The sequence below is a fragment of the Ochotona princeps genome, chromosome 5, assembly GCF_030435755.1.
Source record: "Ochotona princeps isolate mOchPri1 chromosome 5, mOchPri1.hap1, whole genome shotgun sequence".
NCBI classification, from domain to species: Eukaryota; Metazoa; Chordata; class Mammalia; order Lagomorpha; family Ochotonidae; genus Ochotona; species Ochotona princeps.
In genome coordinates this window covers 99,582,658-99,606,043 of record NC_080836.1, presented here as the reverse complement: position 1 = coordinate 99,606,043, position 23,386 = coordinate 99,582,658, and the positions used below count along the sequence as shown (strand labels likewise).

Here is a 23,386-nt window from a genome sequence, read left to right as displayed (position 1 = left end):
GCTTTTCTTTACTGTGGAAGATTTTATTTCATTTTCAAGGACAAAATAAAATTTTTCTGGGTTAGTTATTCTGGGCTAATGATTTTTTTTTCCTATTGTTTTTCTATTTTTTTTGTATGTAACTCCATTCCCTTCTGGCCTGTTTTCCTGAGAGGTCAGCAAATGAGTCTGATCGAGGTTCCTCTATATGTTAATTGAGGAGAGTTTAATTTTCATGTGTTGCAGCAAAGATCACTTTTGGTCAATCCTATTTTGAGTTGTGTGCATCTCCTGTAGGATGGGCAGTCCTATGGCTAGGTTCACCTCCTGAGTTCCCCGTGAATTTCCCTTCCCACCTGTCCCCTGGTGGAGCTCCAATTTCCAATTGCTGACGGTTGCTGCGGTATCTGGTCATTGCAAAATACCTCGCGGTCTCTGCCGCTTCCCCATGTCCACAGGTCTCCAGGTATCCTCTGCTGTCAGCCTGTCCTCTCCTATTTTCTGGAATCATGCCCTCTCTGCTTCACCCTGGCTAATGGTTCTTCATCTGCTTAAATAAATGTGTCCTTACCCTATTTCACCATCTTTTTTCTCTCAACACTGCAGATTTATTCCACAAGCATAACTGTTTTTCTAATAATCTAAGTCACTTAGTTCAAAATTCTAGGGAAACTAGATTGGATTACTTTAGCAGTGACATTCAAGGGAATTTTTTTACTTATAAACTTCATGAATCATTTGCGTTTCAGAAAAGTCTGAAAGTAGGGAGTCTTATTCTATTTCATCAAATGAAATGTTGGCTAATTTTATAATCAAAGTTAACACCAATAGAAATAAGAAAGACCTAAATATGAGATTTTTTGATAGGATTCCGAAGAAAGGCATAAACTTCCAAGTATAAAGCCATCAGAAAGGAATAGGCTTTGGTATATAAGGCCATTGCTCTTGGCAGCTGGGTTCTGAAGGCATCTAGGACCATTTGTGCCTCGGCATTAAACACTGAGGAAGTATTAATTATTAAAGAATTTTTTAACTGTAAGGATGACTTTAAAAACAGATGCATCTGTTGCTTGAAAGACAGAGTGACAGAGGGAGGAGACAGAGAGCTTCCATACATTCTTCATTCCTCAGTTAACTCAAAAATTCAGAACTTGATCAGACCAAAGCCCAGAGTCAGGAACTCTATCTTGGTCATCCACATAGGTAACAAGGGACCAAATACTACGGTCATCATCCACAGCTTTCCCACGTACATCAGCAGGCAACTGGATCACAATCAATGCCTCCAGGACTCCAAGTAGCACTCAGATATGGGCTGCCTATATTGCAAGCTGTAGCAGGAATTGGGGAAGAGAGTCTCATGCAACAAAGAGAATGGAACTCAAGCCCCTCCCCTGATACCAAGTGTTGCCTGGTTTCTGAGTGTGTTTCGCCTCCTGCTTGCATCAGTTAGAGGACAGAGAGGCCTGGATTTTTCTACAAGTGTCTTGCAGTTCGGTGGCTCATCTGTAAAATGGGACAATCCAGGTTCTGCCAATGTCATCGCATCACCTGGTGGAGATGCTTATAGCTATTGGTCTCATTGGAAGTAATCAAGTTCTGATCGCTAATTTATCATTGAGGATATACTTCTCTTGTGTCCTAGCAATAATCAACAAGAAATTCACTGACAAAGAAGAATGTGGCCATCTTATTTGGAATATTTGAGAGTAGTGTATCTGCTATTTGCTTTTTGCTTGTTAACCTGTAAATGTTTGAGACAGTCAGATCTAGAAATATTATGTTTTCATTACATCTGAGATAGCAAATTTAAAAAAAAAAAAACACTTACTTTTTGCTTTGCTTCCATTTGGTCAGTCATGGACTGTTTCAGGATGTCACCAAGCAATTCCTGGATTTATCCCACTGTGGTCCTCTGTTTATTTGGCTTTTTCTCCATGATGAGACCTTCAGAGCCCTTCCTCATCCCTTATTTATCTGAACCAAATAAAAATCTGACAAGCACAGAGGTAAGTTATTAAACATACCTATCTTTGGGTGGTTTAATTTGATCAGAACATGGACATAGTCAGGGCTTCATTCAACTTTACGTACAATGAACACACTGATCTCATTCAATGAGTTGGATTTTCATCTTCATGTAACATTTCCAACTACTCTTAAAAATGGGTAGCTGAAATAAAAATACAGTACACAGTGGGTGGCTTCATCTAGACTTCTTTTTTTTAACATTTAAAAATATTTTATTTTGCTTTATGATATAGTTCCATAGGCTCTGGGTTGCCCATTCCCTTCCCCAAGGTCATTCCCCCTGCTCCATTGATTTCCCCTCTAGTTTTACAATGGATGTCCTTCATGAAGAGTCCACAAATCATTCATGCTGTTACTGAAGTGTTTCCTGACTTCTAATTGGAACTAGATTATGTGATGATGAGATAGAAAGATCCAGAAGACAAGCTCGTTCTGTGGTGTAATGTCACAAGGCAATTGTGTTTCAGAGTTTCCCATTTGGAAATGTGTCCTAAGAATGGCAACAAGAGAGAGATGTGGGTCCAGAGTCAACTCGGCTACCCCACTTGGGGGCCACCTAATACATCCTTAATCAAAGCAGCAGCGCAGTTGGCACTGGTTTTCGTTAGCGTCCTCTTTCTGCAGTGACCTTAGTGGACCCAAATGTTCATTAAGACTGAAGAGTGAAGTGATCTTGAAAGCTACACTCATGCATTACGTCTCCAAACATCATCGACAACTTCCTTGAATGTTTAAAATTTAAGGTCTCTGGCTTGGTGTGGTAGTCTAGTGGCTAAAGTCCTCACCTTGCACGCCCTGGATCCCATATGGGCACTGGTTCTAATCCAGGCAGCCCTGCTTCCCATCCAGCGCCCTGCTTGTGGCCAGGGAAAGCAGTAGAGTATGGCCCAAAGTGTTGGGACCCTGCACTCATGTGAGAGACCCAGAAGAGGCTCCTGGCTTCGAATTGGCTCAGCTCCAGCCATTGTGGCCACTTGGGGAGTGAATCAGCAGATGGAATATCTTCCTCTCTGTCTCTCCTCTTGTCTGTGATCTTACTTTCCAATAAAAATAAATTTAAAATTTGAGGTCTCTTGCATTTTTCATTAATACATGAGACCAGATTTGCATTGGAATGTTCAAATCAATTGGGGGGGAAGAATCGGAAGCTTAGGAAGTTTATTTGTCTGCTTGTTTATTCCCATTCCTTGATCTGCAAAGTCATTTATTCTTTTCCCATCTTCTGATGTGTGTGTATACAGACTTCGAAAGGGCTGAAATATTTGACAAAAGGAAAGATCAAATAAAGATAAAATGCATCACTCTCTTAACATTGTAACCTTTTGATATGATGTTAATCTTTAAACAAGAGGTGGCATTTTAAGAACCTGAAAACCCAAAAACTATCTGCATAGTTTTGTTTTCAACTTCTTTATGTACTGTTCTAAACTTAACATTGTTCAGATATACGCTGACCTAAAAATTCTACTGAGATAAATGTAAGTATTTACATTTCTGGGTTTTTTGTTGTTGTGTTGTTTGTTTGTTCTTGATGGGAAAGGAGGCTATCTGAGTGGTTTCTTTGAAACTCAGCTTCCAGTCACATGCTTCTGTCATAAAGATGTGTGCTGCGGTAGAAAGCCAAGTGTTTCTTGGTCATGTGTCGGTGGTCACGTTGTTTGTCAACTTCACAGATCACAAATAAGATCCTTCCTGTTTGGACCTACTCTTACCTGGTGCTGCTGCTCCCCGTGTTCGTCCTTACCGATTACGTCCGCTATAAGCCGGTCATCATCTTGCAAGGGATCAGCTTCATCATCACCTGGCTGCTGCTCTTGTTTGGCCGAGGCGTGATGGCCATGCAGGCTGTTGAGTTCTTCTATGGGATGGTCACGGCCACCGAGGTGGCCTACTACGCCTACATCTACAGTGTGGTCAGCCTCGAGCACTATCAAAGGGTCAGCAGCTACTGCAGGAGCATCACTCTCGTGTCCTACACCATAGCCTCAGTGCTGGGCCAGATGTTGGTCTCCCTGAGCAACGTGTCATACTTCTACCTCAATGTCATAAGCATGATCTCCGTCTCTGTGGCTTTCATTTGCTCACTTTTTCTACCGATGCCCAAGAAAAGCATGTTCTTTCATGCAAAACCCAGCAAGGAGATAAAGGAGTCACCACGCATGGACACGATATTAGAAGAAGCTCCTCAGAATGACACTCCAGGCTGCAAGGAGAAGAATCTCACTTTGGAAACACTCTCAGTGACTTCAGGGAACCAGGACGATGGCCAGGTCAGCAGCCCCAGAAACGTGGCTTTGGAGGTTTTCGTGCAGTGGTTCCAGGACTTGAAGGAATGTTACTCCTCAAAACGTCTTTTTTACTGGTCTTTCTGGTGGGCCTTTTCCACTGCAGGTTTTAACCAGGTTTTGAACTATGTTCAAATCTTATGGGATTACAAGAAACCTTCCCAAGATTCTTCCGTCTATAATGGGGCAGTAGAAGCTATTGCAACATTTGGAGGTGAGTGTCACTGCTCTTCTTTTGATGGGCTTCCTTTTAAGTCCATTTCTGCAGATACCAAATGTCTGCCTGGTGGGAACTGCTCTCTCAAACTTAATCTTCTCCAGGAATGGAAGGCTCTGGATGAGTAAGAACAGTGTGATCATTTACCTAATGTGCATAACTAACTCAAATTCAGCATGAATCACACAACATGATTCTAGTCAAATCTCTAAGATTCCACATTTTTTTAAATAAAAGATCCATTTATTTTTATTGGAAAGACAGGCTTACAGAGAGAAGGATAGACTGAGATAAAGATCTTCCATCCACTGGTTTACTGTCTAAATTACCACAATGGCTAGAGCTGAGCCGTTCTGGAGCCAGGAGCCAGGAGCCAGGAGCCAGGAGCTTCTTCCAGGCCTCCCAAGTGGATGCAGGGCTTAGAGGTTCTGTGCCATGCTCTGTTGCTTTCCCAGGCACTTTAGCAGGGAGCTGGGTGGAAAGTGGACCAACTAGGACATGAGCCAGCAGCCATATGGGATCCTAGTTATTGCCAGGGGAGGATTAGCTAACCTACAGCAAAGAATTCTGTAGACTCCACTTTTTTCATTTTAACAAGCATTATTGTACTTTTTTCTTTCAGGAATGCACCTAATATAAAAATAGATAAACAGGAGTTTTTGTTAATTACTTTAGAAAATGCATTCAGTGTTTCCGGGTTCTCACTGGAAGAGTCTCTGCTAAAGGATTGGTCTGGCTCATATACCTGAATGCTAATCACAGAGGAAACTCTTCCTTTGAAGTGTATCCTAGAATAAATATTTATATCCTGGTACATGGGAACCTAACTGAGACTTTGAAGATATCTTTTCTAGGAAGTCAGACTTTTATACACCCTCATTTACACAAAAGTTTCAGAAAACCCTCAAGGCCCATGTTTGATCACTCTCTCTCAGAAGGCCTCAGTTGAACTCCCGGAAGCCAGGACCAAGCTAAATTCACTTGCTGAATGGAATGCACTTTCCAAGTTTTGGGGGAAAATTTTTCAAATCCTTTGTAGTCATGGTACTTACGTCACTTATGAGAGTCTTAATTCACCAGCTGCCAATAATTTGAAATAATTGCTGTCAATTATGGAGCCTCTTAAACTCTACAAGTCAACAGAAATCTCATCTGATAACACAAGAAATCAGGTCAGGTCTGGAAGCCCTTAAGGTGGGAATTAAAAGGAAGACAAAGAGGAATAAGGATTAGCAATGAGCAGCACAGCTGACTGCGCAGTGCGGGGGAAAGCTTGCCTGACGACAAAGGAGGCCACTGGGAAGGAGGTGTGCTCAGAGCAGTTGTGCCAGCCATCCTCACACTGCATGCTGTGTGTTTAACTGGATTCAAGCATCATCCTCCCCACACCACCGTGTAGGAACTTTCTGCTTCTCCACGTAGTATGATTCCTGTCATTCAGCTAACACTAGATGAGAAATGTGATGGCGAATCAAGTGACTGCAAGATTAGGAAGTGAAAAGGGAAGCCAGAAAAAAAAAAACCCACGACTGGAAAAGGATAAATTTGCGTCAAAGTTGGTCACACAGTTTTCGCGAAAGCAATACTCCTCTTACAGAATTACCCTAGCCATGAGTTTCGAAGACAGCATGCTGTTCTTCTTGGATGTGAAGTCATGTCTGATGTTCTCTTGCTTCCTTTTCAGGGGCTGTAGCCGCCTTTGCTGTGGGTTATGTCAAAGTCAACTGGGATCTTGTGGGAGAGCTGGCGCTGGCGGTCTTCTCGGCTATCGGTGCAGGCTCTCTGTTTGCCATGCGTTACACAGTGGACATCTGGGTCTGCTATGCTGGCTACCTGATCTTCAAGTCCAGCTATATGCTTCTCATAACCATAGCAGTGTAAGTATCACCCGCCAGTTCTTTCCATTACTAAAAATAAGCCATATTCTACTGTTTTCCCTGCTTGCGAACTTGAGAAGGGCTGTAACTATTTCCAACATGAAATATAAATTGCTGCATATTAAATAAAGGCCAACTAAGTAAATCGTTATTGATCTATTTGATTTCTGAATATTACTGAAATTAAGAAAAAAGTCTCTACAGGTCTCTTTTTTTTTTTAATATTTTTATGAGAAATGCATATTTACAGAGAAGGAGAGACAGAAAGAAAGCTCTTTCAACAGCTGGCTCACTCCCAAAATGACCGTAATGGCCAGAACTGAGTTGATTCTATGCCAAGAGCCAGGAGCTTCTTTCTGGTCTCCCATGTGGATACAGGGTCCCAAGGTTTTGGGCCATCTTCCACTGCTTTCTTAAGCAATAAACAGGGAGCTGGATGAGAAATGGAGCAGCTGGGACACATATGTTCCACATGATCAAGTTTTGATTTTATATTTTTAGCAATTCACCACAACAAGAGGCCAATTATTTTATTTAAATATCTGTAATACACAGTTTCCTGTAATTTTACACCCAGTCTTTGGATGTTTTAAAAAATTATCTAAAGTCATTTGGTTTCTTTGAAAACAAAAGTGCAGCTAACGCTGACAGTAGAAATGTGCTTTGATGTTACATAAAAAAAGGAAACATTTGATCTTCAAATTGCATGAAAGAAATGAAGAGAAAAATATTTAAAGTTGTGATCTTACTTTGCTCAAAATGTCTGGTAAATGTTGCCAGCACAAATCTGAACACCAGGGGGAAGATCATTTGACAAGAAAAGAGGTTAAACTACTTGGCAAGTTTATTCTGTAACTACTGTAATGAATCAGATTTATTTTTCCAACTTGTTCTTGTTAATATTAGAATTTTTTCCCATTTAAAAATTCTTGGCATAAACATTGTGGGTACATGTTTATGTCATTCCCATGTCAGACTGCCCAGGACTGAATCCTGCTGGTTCACATGAGAAGGCAGCAGGACATGGACCTGCTGCACTTGGAAGACACGGGGCTGCTGCCCTTGGAAGACGTGGGCCTGCTGCCCTTGGAAGACACGGGACTGCTGCCCTTGGAAGACACGGGGCTGCTGCCCTTGGAAGACACGGGGCTGCTGCCCTTGGAAGACGTGGGCCTGCTGCCCTTGGAAGACACGGGGCTGCTGCCCTTGGAAGACGTGGGCCTGCTGCCCTTGGAAGACATGGACCTGCTGCCCTTGGAAGACATGGGGCCTGCTGCCCTTGGAAGACGTGGGCCTGCTGCCCTTGGAAGACGTGGGCCTGCTGCCCTTGGAAGACACGGGGCTGCTGCCCTTGGAAGACGTGGGCCTGCTGCCCTTGGAAGACGTGGGCCTGCTGCCCTTGGAAGACATGGGGCTGCTGCACATGGAAGACTTGGGTTGAGTTCTGAGCTGCTAGTTTTGTCCTGGCCCAGCCCTGCCTGTTGTAGACATTTGATGAAGTGAACCAGTGAATGAAAGATCTTTCACTCTGCTATTCTGCCATTCAAAACAAAATACAGAAATCCTCAGAACTCGGCGCCTTTCCCCTACATTCCAAACAATCTATATTTGCTAGTCTTATATATGTTTTATAATATTTTTAAATGCATGAAGTTATTCCAAATTACAGATTCACTCACTATTCAGCCAGATATGAGGTTGAGAGATGCCAAAGCAAAATTCACAGACCAAACTTAGAAACTTAATACAGACAAATGACAATTACATGAAATGATTTTCTAGAAAATTTTCAGACTGGATGATGCATAAATTAGCAGCTTACATCAGATACCACCCAATATTCTCAGTCACAAGAACTTAAAACATGAATTTCTGTAAGACATTAAACTAGGTTTGAGGAATTTTGCCATGTTACGGCCAATTCAAACTTCAGTGGTATTTCAGTTTCTTTTGTTTTTATTAAACAGTCCCAATGTGTGTTAGTACTTCTATGTTTATTTGGTATTTCACAATAGGTTTCAGATTGCAGTTAATCTCAGTGTGGAACGCTATGCCCTGGTGTTTGGAATCAACACCTTCATTGCCTTGGTGATTCAAACCGTTATGACCGTGATTGTAGTCGATCAGAGAGGGCTCAACCTGGAAGTTGACATTCAGGTAAGCTGCAACCTGCCTAGGGAGTCTCCTTAAAGGTTTTAGCTTCACGAGGCAAATTTTGAAATCTGTAATTTCTTAATTGTCCTATTATTACACAAGAAGAGGTTTCCAGCAATAATAACTTCTAGGTCAGAATTTACCTGCATAAAGCACGTAACAAGTAACCTCAGTCCAAATTCATTCCCGAGGATGTTGCATGCAGCATGGTAGCTGCCTTTAGCTATGGATCAGTTTTTATTTTTATTTACTATTGAAAATAGGGACTAGAACTTGAGCACAAGCAAACTGTTCCAAAGGCAAGTCACTGTTTTGCTTCTATTTTCATATCTGATTCTTTTAAAGTAGGAAAAAAACTGCTATCCAGTCGAAATGATCCATATTAAGATCTTGGGTCTATTGTAATTTAAGGAAGTCAATAGTACCATTAGGCTTAATCATAGGAATATTTGATAGCCATATTTATATGCATAGCTAATAATTACTTTTTTTCTCCAGTTTTTAGTGTATGGGAGTTATTTTGCAGTCATTGCTGGAGTTTTCCTGATGAGGAGCTTGTACATCATCTACTCGGCCAAATGTCGAAATCAGGAAGTACAGAGCCCAGCTACCAAGGAGAACCCAGGAAAGGCCCCCGCAGAGGGGCCAAGTAATGACAACATCATATCAACAAAGTTCTAACTTCAGCACGTGACCTGTTGCAGTGGTTTTCAAAGCCACTCAGTGACATGTGCCGCCATAAACTGACACGCTCTGTACACTTGAATTTTCAAAAACCACAATGAGGCCTCATGTCAAGACCAGATAACCGTGCGCGAATGAACCTCACAGCGCCCATCACCGCCACTGAGACACCTGTGTTGGGGCCCTGGAGTTGACATTTCTGTAAACAGAAGTACTAACTGGACTGACCATTGGATTGAACCTTGGCTTGGTTTAGATGCTTGTTGAATCTCACTGAAGCAGGCAACCAATCCCTAGGACATTTTTTCACACTGCCAATAAGTTATTTCGTTTGATCCCATTTCTAGGGGCTCTCCCCAACCCTGATAACACATTTCACTGACTGTTAATATCATCACTTACATTTTCCCATGGCCACTTCTCATTTTGTGCCTGATTGAGCTACCTCAGAAACATCTCCAGGTGCTTTTGTGTCTGTAGAAGGCCACACACATGAACTCCCAAGGTCTCCAAGGAGCGATAAGCCCCCTTCCCACAATGACCCCTGAGGCCCTTATTTCATTCCATATCACTGTCTACAAAAGGGAAAGGTAAGAAGATAAGAACAAAGTTTATGGAAGTGAATGAAGCACATAATTGTGAATTAGCAGAGACTGTGCTATATAAAATGTGTTGAAAGTTTCCAGAATCTGTCTTTTAATAAATTCTGAATAGTATCTGAAGATGAACTCTTGGCATTTGAATTCTCCTAACAGATTGCCATAGATGCATATGCAAAGGTAGTCACCATCAACACTAGCTCTGTCCAGAATTCTGTAACCATGAGCTAAACCAAAGAAAAGCATTGGAAAATAATTCCGGTTTTATAAAAGATAGTCAGTTTGGTTCCCCAAAACAACATTTCGATCTCCTATCTGCTTAGCTGCTTTAGGTTTTGTTTCAGTGTGGGTCCCTTTCAAAGTTTACTGAACCAGTTCTGGGTGCCCCTATATTCTCAGGAAAATGCACAGGATATGGTCCTTTCTGTAGCTGAAAAACCAGACCTTCTCTCAAATCAGAGCTGTGACTTCAAGCAAAGAAGATTACATGCTTGCAACAAGCTCAGATTGCAGACATACTTCTGCAATTTTTTTTGCTAGTGACAAAGATTCACATTGTTTTATTCATGTTAACCTATATATATATATGTGTGTGTGTGTGTGTGTGTATATATATATATATACATATATAGTGATGTGCCTAAGTAAATATATTGCATAAACTCACTCCAGGAACTTGTCCGAGCCACTGAAACACAACATTCACCTGCTTTAGGATAAACATATCATTTAGTCACTTTTATAAAGATTTTTTTATTGGAAACGCATATACACAGAAAAAAGGAGGACAGAGAAGATGATGTTCCACCAGTGATTCACTCCCCAAGCAAGCAGCCACAACAGCCAGAGCTGCACCGATCTAAAGCCAGAAGCCAGGAGCCTCTTCCAGGTCTCCCATGTGGGTGCAGGGTCCCATGGCTTTGGGCCGTCCTCGACTGCTTTCCCAGGCCATAAGTAGGGATCTGGAACAGAAGCAGGGCTGCCGGGATTAGAACCGGCGCCCATATGGGATCCCAGTGCATGCGAGGCGAGGACTTTAGCCAGCGGGCCCCATTTAGTCATTTTTATGGAAATTGAGCATAAGCAGTTTATACCCTCCTTTTCCAGTAATCATCCACCTCTCCACAGTAAACTGCCATCATTTGAATGATACATTTGTCCACTATTTCAGAAACTTCTAAAATGTAAATTCAGATTTTAAAAAAAGCCCTCCAAAATCCCATTTCAATAATATTAGCAATGAAATGTATGCTGGAAAATTAAACATTTTAATCTTTGCCTCATCTCACTTTTTTTTCTATTTTCGTTAGCTTCAGCTTTATGTAGTCCTAAATATTATGTAGCCCTATATATTTACATATAGAGGTAACTCAAACTTCCTGTGGCAGTGCTTATTTGAGAGAAAATTCTCTTGCCATGTTACAAGTTAGAATGGAAACATTCGGAGAGGAAGTCCCTGATACTGAAAGCAGAGTGTGACTTCCGTCACTTTACATGAATTACTTGTAACCACAGTTACCACAGACCATCAAAAACGGCTTTTTTCTCTTCTGAGTATTTCCAGTAGAGACACCTGATGGACCTCATTCCCACGGCAAGGACCTGATGAATGAACACTAGAAATGGACCCCTCAATGTCGGACAGCTTCTAGTGGGTATGTACAACCATACACAGGATACAGCAAGGTTTTTAGTTGTTTGTTTGTTTTTACCATATACACTTTCTATACCCTTTTAAAAAATACTTTCACCAAGGTAAATCTATTAATCCTATTTTCAGAGGAAGTATAGTAAAAAAATTTTAGATAAATGCAAAGATTCCTAAAGTACACCAAAAACCTTAACTAGTCATTTTAAGCAATGAGTCAAACATACCATTTTCTTTAAAATTTGGACGCCATATAATCAATATAAGGAATGACTCATAAATGCTGATCCAAATTCCCATTCCATACCTAAGATAAACTGCATAAAATCAAATTACTGCTGTAGTTCTGATGAGTGGTATTGGATCACATTAGGGTCCTCTCAACTTCTCCAGATATCAAACAAAAAGGCGTTTACAAAAAGGTTATACAATTTTCTTGAAAGAAATCATGGTGTAATTTGAAAATCCCAAAAATAACTTCTATAAAAGCAATGGCAAAGGTCTGACATCAATGACCACATAAGTTGCTTCAGCACTGCTGAGCTTCATGTAGATCTTGGCCAAAACCAACTCACCACAGGCAAATTATGCAGATATCCACTTGCAATACATATGCATGCCAAGACAAAACGGTATGCACCCTGAGCCTAAGTATGTCATGGAACCCAACCTTGTCTTCTAGCTCACCAAATCTGATATTAAGGCTTTCCACTGAATATTTTATTTGGCATAGTGAATTCTCCACTTCTAATATTTCAGCTTGATTTCTCTTCAAGACTTCAATCTTGTGGGAAAGTTTTTTAATCCATGTCAAGGATGGATTTTCTTAACTCCTTTGCTTCTTATTGTTTTTCCTTAACATTATGAGATCATCTTTTGAATTCCTTTTCAAGCATTTCATCAATCTCTTCACCATCAAATTCTAATATTAATGTGTTGCTGCATTTGAAGGAATAGTATTGTCCTGCTCATTCCTGTTTCTCGTATTTCTCATTTAATTGTAAGAGTTTCGGGAAGTACTTGGGCTTTTGCTTCTCTGATGGTTTTCATCTTTAAACTACTGCTCTATGGTTTGTTCAACTGTCATTTCCTTCGGTGGATATCTGGAGGTGTGAACTAGGTGTGGGCAATGTACTCTGCTCTGCCCTCAGAATCCAGGATGGCCATGGTAGATCTCTTTCATCATCATGGGGAGGCCATGATTGCAAGTGCTGGTGGAATCACTACCTCACTTATCTCTTTCAAGGTTGTCACTGTCCCACAGCGATGGACTTGGTGCATGGAGCCAATAGTAGCATGTGTGGACTCTGATGGTCCAAAGCCAAAGTTTGTTAGTGGCATCAGACTTTATACACTGAAGGTCATATAGGATGAGGGAGGAGGTATTGAGCTTATCAACAAAACCCATCCACTGTTCTATACTTTTGTTTCTCACACAAACGAATGCTCCACCTTAGTAGTTTATGCATCTCCCCCTCAGAGATCGTGGAGGGGATGGCATGCATACTCCCTATAGGCCCAGATGTGTACATTGCTCCCTGCCTGCCCATCAGTCCTGTCACCACCAGAGTTGGTGGACAGCACCAAGATCCTTTCAACAGAACCGCATGTGCCAGCTACGTGCCACACCGGCTTCAGCTGCAGGACCATTGTTTAGCTCATAGCAGGGACAACTGAACAGCTAGTTCTGAGCTTGCAGTTCTGCCTGGATTGGGCCTTCCAGTTGCTTACACTTAGGCCTCTGCGTGCCTGAACTGTTTAACTTTGGTTTGAGGAACTTGTTGTTGCAAAAGCATGTGACCCATTTTGACAAGGAAAACAAGTGGGAGGGTCTTTATAAAATGAGCCTCACAGGACCATGAATGCTGGTCTCTTGAGATACAAAATGGCAAGTGGCCAAGGTAAAGTGTAGGTTCCCAAGGGCCCGGAAGTGGTCCACCCAACACCCGTGTGTTCATATTGGTGTCATCTCATGTTTATCATTCAATTTGTCCAGAGGCACAAAAGTGTCTTACATGTACACTATTAGTCACATGATGTTGCTATAAGCATATAACTGAGCCTGGAGAACTTTATGGGGAAAGAGATGGATTTAGCTCACAACTGGGGAAGTTCAAGGACATGGTGTTGTTATTACACTGACTCCGGTGAGGTTGTCACAACAGTGCAAATTCTTGCAAAACAGGCGCTCTTGTCTAACAACTGGTTATTGTAAGAATTAACTGAGGGTCTAACAGAAACTATCTTAAATCCTTCTAAGGACATTTCTTTGATGATCATACACTAGGCTTCGCTGCTGACCTCATCACACTGAGGACCAAGTTTCAGATACCCAAATCCATAAGGGGAGGGGACTGCAGAAGAAGACACATCCAAACTGTTCTAGAACCTGCTGAAATGTCAAAGAAAAACCAAAATCATACTCAGGGTTTTCAGTTTATTTTATCAGAAAAGGTAGACAAAAGCTACGTGGTGACTTAAACAACAACAGTAGGACAGGTGAAAAGTCATGTGCACCCAGACACAAAGAAGGAAAAGTGTACAGCAGGAAGGCCATTTCAATACTCATCAGGGAAAATATTTGGCTGGGGTTATATTTTGGCCATGGCCATTTTCCATTTAGATCTTTTTTTAATAAAAAAAATTTTTTTTGAAATATTGTCTTCAAAGGAAGGGATAAAAAGTCCAAATCAGTAAGTCTCAGAGCACCAAGGAGGGGGACCTGAGCAGAGGCACAGCATCTCATCCTAGAAGCTCGAAAGCCAGGTGGGCCTCCTAGCTGCAGCACTGTTTCTGGCAGCAGCACTTCTGATAGCAGCAGCCCTTCCCGCAGCCCTTGCCGCACGAGCCACAGGAGCTACAGGAGCGGCAGCAGCAGCACACCACGGGAGTGCTGCAGCAGCCCCCACAGCAGCCGCAGCAGCAGGGGCAGCAGGTGGAGCAGCAACCCACCCGGTAGCACCTGCAGGTGGTGCAGCTGCCACAGCCACCACAGCCACCACAACCGCCACAGTCACCACAGCCACCACAACTCCCACAGCTGCCACAGCCACAGCTGCCACAGCTGTCACTACAGCCACAGCAACCCAGGGTGTCAGTAGAGAGGACTCAGGTGAGGTGAGGAGAGAGGATGTGGGAGAGCTGAGGGAGGTTGATGCCTCCTCCTGCTGGGGAGGGCTTTATGTATCATCTTCAGGAGCGGGAGGAGGACCTGACTCAACCCATGACACATGGGTACTTCCTGTTACTCTTCATTCCGGTATCCAGAAATATTTGGGTTCTTTCTTACACATACCCTCATGGGAAACATTTGGCTAAATAAAAAAACGAAAGCTATCATTTATGTATTAAAAGCCAGATATCGGCCCGGTGCGATAGCCTAGTGGTTAAAGTCCTCACCTTGAACACGCCGGATCCCATATGGGCACTGGTTCTAATCCAGGCAGCTCCGCTTCCCATCCAGCTCCCTGCTTGTGGCCTGGGAAAGCAGTCGAAGACGGCCCAAAGCCTTGGGACCCTGCACCCACTTGGGAGACCCAGAAGAGCTCCAGTCTCCTGGTTTCGAATTGGCTCAGTTCCAGCCGCTATGGCCACTTGGGGAGTGAATCATCGGACGGAAGATCTTCCTCTCTGTCTCTCCTCCTCTCTGTATATTCGCCTTTCCAATAAAAATCAATAAATCTTAAAAAAAAAAAAAGCCAGGTGCCAGAGGCATAACATACAAGTAAGGCACACATGAACATCTTCAGACTCATGAACGGAGGAAGACAAAATTTAACAAGAAAAACAGTGGAAGGAATAAATCTTATCCTCCTTCTGTGACATCCTATTTCTCTTGAAAGAGGGTCCCTCAATGTCAGTTGGATCCCACATGGCATGAGAAGACCCAGGCTGGTTCCTGATGCTTATGGTAGGAGGGGTGCTATGGATGTACAACCAGTGAATCTACCGGGGGTCTCAGAGACAACAGTAAGATGACTACGGAATGAGGGGATCCAAGAAAGTCAAATGGGAAATACAGCCCAGCTTCCAAGCCATTGGTACAACTAGAGAGAGGACCACAGGGTTTTTTTTTTATTATTATTAATTATTTTGCATTATGTTACAGTTTCATAGGCTCTGGGAATCTCCCCACCCCTTCCCACGCCCCTCCCCCCTGGTGGATTCCTCCACCTTGATGTAGTATTACAGTTCAAATTCAATCAAGAGTCTTTCCTTGCAAACATATACCAAGTATAAAGTCCAGCTATTTATTGTCCAGATGGGTTGAACAGTCTCTTGGGGAGACCATTTCTGGTCCGTTGTTAGAGCTGGTAGAATATCATCCCATTCAACCAAGAGTCCCGACATAACATCAACAGCAATTTGCAACATTATGGAATTGACATGGTTGTGAGTAACCAGTGTGTTACAAAAAAAAAAAAAAAAAAAAAAAAAAAAAAAGAAAGCAAGTCCTAACCACAACCTATGATTAGCTCATTGACATTTCAATTTTAGTTTATATGCAGGACCGGCTGCTATATACCTTAAAATGGCTATAAGGTACCATTCAGCTGTCTCGTGTTTATTTCATTTTAGTATTTAGCCATTTGTTGTGTTGAAGTATAATTTTGCTGATCTTGGCAGATTTTAGGGTAATCTAGACTGACTTGTAACTCTAACAAGACATTTGTCGACAATTAAGGTGCTGAACATTTTTTTATTTGTTTGTTTTTGGGGGGGTTGTGCAGGGAAATCCCCAACACCATGGTGAGGAGTGACTAATCTTTGTGTCCCACCCAGCGAGGCATGAGCCAATCCACGCCAGCTCTTTCCTGTCAGATTCCAAGCTCTACTTTTTGTTGTTTGTCTATTTATTTTAGGTTTTTTTAGTTTGTATGATTGTTTGTTTGCTATGAGGGGTTTTTGGAGCGATCCCGATGGTCATCGCAAGAGAGGGTGGGGGTCCAGAGGTGGAGCCAGGTTCAGACCAGACAAAGCTCTCCTCCCTGGTCCCGAAGGACGTTTATTGTTCTTCTGTTTCTGCGAACCGCTCAGGGCTTCTGGTTGTCTTTCCGATGACGTTGGTTTCTGCACGGTAGTGTTTGGACTTGTTCCATCCCCTGTGGAAGCTCCGGTTGGGGGTGGGTGACCTCCGAGGGTACTCGGCCTCCGAGGGCATCCAATTCCCTGTGGCCTCCTTGGCAGTTGGGATATAGTCCTTGTTGCTTGTATTAATAGTTTGTGGTGAAGGTCTGGGAGTCTTCATGGTTGGGATCCAAGCTTCCTCCTTACCACCTGCTCCACTCTGCAGTGCCCCCCTGATCCACGCACATGACCTCCTGTTAAGAGGTTGTCAGGATCGCACCCGATTCCCCCCTCAAGCATTGGTATAGTAGTTTTGCTATTGTTAAGTGCCGCTTTGAGTCTGTTGTCTATGAATTACCAGATTTGATCTTGATAGGCTATATTGTACTTTTTCCTCACTCTTTTTATGGTCCTGAAAGACTTCCCTGCATTCCCTCCATCACGGATTAACATAGCATATTAAGGGTAAAGTAGGTGTTACAGTTTTTCTATGTAGATCTTAAGTATTTTGACATTAATTGTTGGTTTATAGTTTACATTGCATTATCTTATTACATTGGATACAAGTTGTTATAGATTGCACTATTATTACAATATACAGGTACTATCTTCCAAGTTGTCATCTTATCATCTCAGATTAAGGCAAACATGTGGTGTTTAACCTTTTGGGATTGGTTCATTTCTCTTAGCATGATAGATTCCAGTTGGGCCCATTTGGCCACAAAGAACTGCATTTCATTTTTTTTAATAGCTGAGTAATATTCCATAGAGTAGATGAACCATAGCTTTCTCATCCAGTCTTCTATTGATGGGCATTTTGGTTGCTTCCATGTTTTTGCAATTGTAGATTGTGCTGCTATGAACATAGGTGTGCATGTTGGTTTCTTGTGTAGGAGATGTTTTGGATATATCCCTAAGAGTGCTATTGCTGGATCATATGGTATGTTGATTTTCAGTTGTTTGAGTATTCGCCATACTGATTCCCATAGAGGTTGTACAAGTCTGCAGTCCCACCAGCAGTGGAGAAGGGTTCCCTTTTCCCCACATCCTCGCCAACAAGTGTTGGTGGTATTATGTATGTGTGCCATCCTTACTGGAGTTAGGTGGTACCTCATTGTTGTCTTCATTTGGATTTCCCTTATTGTCAGGGAACTTGAGCATTTTTTCATATGCTTGTTTGCCATTTGGGTTTGTTCTTTTGTGAAATGTCTGCCCATTTCCCGTGCCCATTTCTTGAGCAGTTTGTTTGTTCTGGTGTTTTGGTTTCTCTGGAGTTCTTTGTATATTCTGGAAATCAGCCCTCTATCTCCTATGTCGTGTGCAAAGATCTTCTCCCATTCTGTAGGTTGTTTTTTTACTTTGTTGATTGTACAGAAGCTTCTTAGTTTGATGAGGTCTCAATTGTTTATTTTGGTCTCAATTTCTACTGCTTTTGGAGTCTTTTTTAGGAAGTTTGGGCCTACTCCTAAATGTTGCAGTGTGTTTCCAACATTTTCTTCCAAAAGTTTGAAGGTTTCTGGATGTAGGTTTAGATCTTTTATCCATTTAGATTTGATCTTAGTGTATGGTGAGAGATGTGGGTCTAGCTTTTTGTTTCTAAAGACTATCAACCAGTTGTCCCAGCAGCATTTATTAAATAGACCTTCCCATTTGCTTGGATTGTTGTCTGTCTTTTTGTCAAAGATTAATTGACTGTATCTCTGTGGGGTTTCAATCTGTTGTTTCTATTCTGTTCCACTGATCTTCCTCTCTATCTTTGTGCCAGTACCAGGCTGTTTTAATAACCACTGCCCTATAGTATGTCCATAGATCTGGTACTGTGATTCCCCCTGTTAAGTTCCTGTTCTTCAGAGTGGTTCTGGCTATTCATGGTTTTTTGTGTTTCCAGATGAATCTGTGTATCATTTTATCCAGTTCGATGAAGAATGCTGTGGGTAATTTGATTGGGATTGCACTGAATGTATATATTACTTTTGGTAGTATAGACATTTTGATGATATTAATTTTGTCTATCCAGGAGCATGGGATGTTGTTCCATGTTTTGAGGTCTTGTTCTATTTGTTTTTTGAGTGTCTTGTAATTTTATTCATAAAGGTCTTCTACACTTTTGGTTAAATTTATTCCCAGATATTTGATGCTTTTCTCTGTTATTTTGAATGGCAGCTTGTTGGTTAGATCTTCTTCCATCTTGTGGCCGTTTGCATACACTATGGCTGTTGATTTTTGTTCATTTATCTTGTATCCTGCCACTCTGCCAAATTCTCGTATGAGTTCTAGGAGTCTTTGTATTGAGTTTTTTGGTTCTTGTATGTAAAGAATCGTGGAGGACCACAGGGTTTTGACCTGGGCCTGAGAAAAGGTTTTACTGCTCTAGGTGCCACTTAACTTGACTGTAATTATCACACCCCCACTCTATCTAAATAACCCTGTTGTCTTGAAAATGTATTCCGAAGGCTGACTGATGGACTGGATGGGGGAGCCTGTGTTACTCAAAGTGAATCATCAGCCCTCTAGACACACAACTGAAAGTGCATGGCTTTCCCACAATGTGTGACATGGAAACACTTTTCACTGTCATTGCATATGTCATGTGTTAGTTTTCAAATAAAAAGATGGTGCTATGGATGGATAAACTATTAACTACAGAAATTATGGAAAGAACGTACACAGTTGAAATATATTATATGGTGTTCCAAATAGGTTTTCATTTGTATGTTAGATTAGACTAGAATTACCATCGTTGTAGACTCAGCTATGTCCTTGCAGACACCAATCACAACGGGACCTTGACCTTGAACTGCCAAGCTCCAGACTGTGATGAAATGTATTCCTGCTATGGCAGCCGCCCAGTTTAGTCAGTAGCAGTTTGTAAGGGGAACCTCAGCAGGAGAACGCACAGTCTCCCTGGTTTCTCTCATTCCAGTCCTAAAATTTCAGCCTTGATGCACACTATAGAGAAATCTCAAGAAATAGTCCTAGGGACCTGAGGATTTTAAAGATGAATACGTCTTTATCCATGCCCAGGATGTATTTGTCAAAGCGAAAAGCCGTGACTTCACAGGAGTGGCCACAGGAACAATCACCTGTCTTTTTTGTGTGTCTTTCTTACTGTCGGGTGAGCGATGTTTCTTACAATTGATGGTATATTGGGTTCAATGAAATATTGAAATACAACGTGGTTAGTATGTTTAAATAAGATATTATAAACATAGCAAGTAACAGAAGACTATCAATGATGATCAAGAAAATGTGCCATGGAACCAAATATCTACTACTTTTAGAAATAAACAGATAAAACAGTCATGTGTAAAAAAATCAGTGAAGGGGGCCCGGCGGCGTGGCCTAGCGGCTAAAGTCCTCGCCTTGAATGCCCCGGGATCCCATATGGGCGCCGGTTCTAATCCCGGCAGCTCCACTTCCCATCCAGCTCCCTGCTTGTGGCCTGGGAAGCAGTTGAGGACGGCCCAATGTATTGGGACACTGTACCCACGTGGGAGACCTGGAAGAAGTTCCTGGTTCCTGGCTTCGGACCGGCACGCACCGCCCCATTGCGGCTCACTTGGGGAGTGAACCATCGGATGGAAGATCTTCCTCTCTGTCTCTCCTCCTCTCTGTATATCTGACTTTGTAATAAAATAAATAAAATCTTAGAAAAAAATCAGTGAAAGAATGAAACATACTATTACACAATGGAATATAACATTGGTGATGAAGGTACCCGTATGGGTACCAATTCATATCCTGGATGCTCCACTTCCCATCCAGCTTCCTGCTTGTGGCCTGGGAAAGCAGTAGAGGATGACCCAAAGCCTTGGGATCCTACACCTGCATGGGAGACCTGGAAGAGGCTCCAGTCTCCTGGCTTCAGATTGGCTCAGTTCCTGCCATTGCAGCCACTTGGGGAGTGAATCATCGGATGGAATATCTTCCTTTCTGTCTCTCCTCTTCGCTGTATGTCTGACTATCCAATAAAAACTTAATAAATCTGAAAAAGATCTTTGCAAAAAAGAGAGAAGAAGAAGAAGTCAGAAAATGGAGATCAGTATTTAAAGACTCTTGAGCGTAACTTTCCAAAATGATTGTTAAGACACCAACACTCAAAACCAGGTGCCACAACAAATGCCAAGTGATGTAACCGAAGACATTTGAAGTCTGCATCTTGTGAAATGAAAGAATATGAAGAAGGCAGATTACCTGCAAAGGAATGGCCCATAGGCAGGTGTCTCAACACCATGGGATACAAACGGGAACCCAGAGTTGCAGCCACAAAACACTCTCTTTTAAAGGTTTGGGGGAAATGAAAGTGATTTTAGACAAACAAAAATGAAACATTTACCACAAATGCCCTCTTCGAAGGAATTTCCATCAATGGAGGAGATTTTGAGGACGTGGTAAGTACTTGGTGGATCCAGTCAACAGCCACAGGACTAGAAAAATCACTTCCCGCCTATAGGGGATAAAAAAAAGCATAGTCCTAGAGTACTGCACAGCTGTCTAAGTCGGACACAGGCGGTGGCTCGAGACAGATGTTTCTGAAGTCCTTCAATGATTTGGAAACAGACCAGGCATCTCTCCTAACTGTAGACTTCATTAGTAAACATGCTTGTTGTAACTACTTAGGTGGTACTGAAAGAATAAAGTTATATTTTGTAACTTCTAGATTAGGAGAGATTCAAGAATGGTAGGAGGTGGGCATTGGCTTAGCAGTTAAGATGTGAGTCGAGACATCCATGTCACTTTGGGAGAGAGCATGGGGTCAAGACTTTGCTGCACTCCCAATTAAGCTTCCTTGAACACACTCCCTCAGAGGCAGCAGGTGAAGGCTCAGGTTGTTGAGCGCTGGCCACCCCTGTGGCAGATCTGGCTTGAGCTCCTGACTTCTGGCTTAGGCCTCGTTCAGGGGCAATCGTGGGCATCTGGAGAAGGAACCATGAGGTAGGGAAACAGTCTCTCCTTCTCTGTTTCCTTCTGTCTCTCATATACAAATACAGAAGCACTGCTACATAACTCTGATAAAAATAAATATTAGGAAACTCAGGGATACCAGATGTATTGTATGTAATATAATTTGATGTAGCAATGGCAGTGCTTGGAGGGCAATGTGTAGATTAAATGTGTTTAAAGACACAAGAAGATAGGCTACATGGTATCTCTGTTTGAAAGATTTAGTTAATTATTTGAAAAGTAGTGTGACAGAGAGAAAGGAGAGGGAGACTGAAGGGTAGGGAATGAGAGAGAGATCTTTCACCTGCTGATTTACTACCCAGATAGCTAAGTGGCCACAGAAACTTGGTCTAAGCTAGGCCAGATCCAGGAGCCAGGGACTTGATCCAGGTCCCCCATGTGGGTGACACGGGTCTCACTCAGCACTTGAAGCATTATCCACTGCCTTCCCAGGCGTAATGGCGGAAAGTTGAATCAAAAGCCAAGCAGCTAGATCTTGAACCAATACTCTAAGTAGGCTGCCAGCTTCACAACTGGCAACCTAACCTGATGTACCACAGTGCCAGTCCTGTAATATCTGTATTGTCATAGTAACTATTTATTCTTATGGTATTATTATTAAGCAAATAATTCTGTGCAATAAACTAGAAAATTATTAATTATGCAAATAAAAAAGAAATACTAATGACTAAAGAAAAAATAAGAGCAAGAAAAGGCAGCTAATGAAATAAGAAAGGAACACTCAGTGGAATGAGTCACTGAGGAAAACACTGGCTTCTTTAGAAAAACACAAAATTTACAATTATCTGGAAATACAGAAACAAGAGAGAAAAGGGCAACACACTTCCTCAAAACACGATATTGTCACAAAGAATGTTGTATCTTGGTTTTCTGATTTATGAAATGAGCAAAAGAGTGGCTCCGCTTCGTGCTACCGATTAAACAGGTTAAGGCATGCAGGTCACTTCAAAGACTCTCCAGACGATAAGGACTTAGGCTTGGCTACTATTCCTATTGACAATTATTTCCCTAAATGTCAGACTACAGGCATGCCCATTTTGGAGATATCCAAGCTTTGACTCAAATACCACATAATTGGCATATTACTAGGACAGCTGCAACCTCAAATAGTCTGTGGCATTGCCTGATCACAAAAAAAAAGTGCATGTTTTCAGTTTTGGAAAACCTGGCCACTATGTTAATGGGAGAACCAGGGAGCTGGAAAGGAGAGAATATGCATGAATCTGAAAATGCTGAGTTGTACTGGAATGCTAGAATTCCTGCCTGCAGCAAGGCCTTATTCTAGTAATTCATCAGAGGGCTGCTGGATACGAGTGCACTTCCAGCTCCTCCAGTTAGCTTCCTTAGCACAGGAACAGGAATGAACCCATTTTCTCTGCTCCCCTCAATTCTTCTTGGCCAAGATTAGATCATAACGTGGCTTCCTCTAACTTTACATTTTCTTTTTCCTGTTCTAAGACAAAGGAGGAAAGTATAAAATGTATTTTATTTAATGTCCTTGAAATGCAATGCAAAGCCTAAATTCCCAACCAGGTATTCTACTTTCATAGACTGTAATCTTTCTTCCCTACCCTGTTCCAGAGCCTCTCGGCCAAGAGTTTGCCAGCAACCAGTGAAGGAAGCAGTGGCGTGTGAGGAAGCCTGCAAAACATCATGGCTAAAAAGAAACCCAAACACTGGCATTATTGGTGATAAGAATCAAACCGAGTACTATTAGCTTTTCAAGACCTTAGGAATTAAAAAGGGAGATGGTGAAAAAAACTGAAAAATCTGTGTCTGCTTCAGACATGATTTTTTTTTTAAGGAATTGCTATTGAGTTTCCTTCCCACAGGCACGGTGACTGAGATATGGGGAGAGGGTTCAACGATGCCAAGCTACA

General features: G+C 42.0%; 1 protein-coding gene across 1 annotated transcript; it reads left to right on the top strand.

Moving 5' to 3' along the window:
• The first annotated feature begins 1,818 nt into the window (after positions 1–1,818).
• On the top strand, positions 1,819–9,224 carry SLC19A3 (solute carrier family 19 member 3). The gene is made up of 5 exons (XM_004576749.2): positions 1,819–1,988; positions 3,684–4,509; positions 6,197–6,389; positions 8,405–8,546; positions 9,042–9,224. The coding sequence occupies exons 1-5, from the start codon at positions 1,839–1,841 to the stop codon at positions 9,222–9,224; spliced, it is 1,494 nt and encodes a 497-aa protein (XP_004576806.2). The 5' UTR covers positions 1,819–1,838.
• The last annotated feature ends 14,162 nt before the right edge of the window (positions 9,225–23,386 follow it).

Bases quoted from the DNA above. Each gene is read 5' to 3' on its own strand.
- SLC19A3 (XM_004576749.2), top strand. From the start codon at position 1,839: ATGGACTGTTTCAGGATGTCACCAAGCAATTCCTGGATTTATCCCACT. The intron at 1,989-3,683 runs GTAAGTTATTAA...TCAACTTCACAG, and splicing joins AAAATCTGACAAGCACAGAG to ATCACAAATAAGATCCTTCC. The intron at 6,390-8,404 runs GTAAGTATCACC...ATTTCACAATAG, and splicing joins CTTCTCATAACCATAGCAGT to GTTTCAGATTGCAGTTAATC.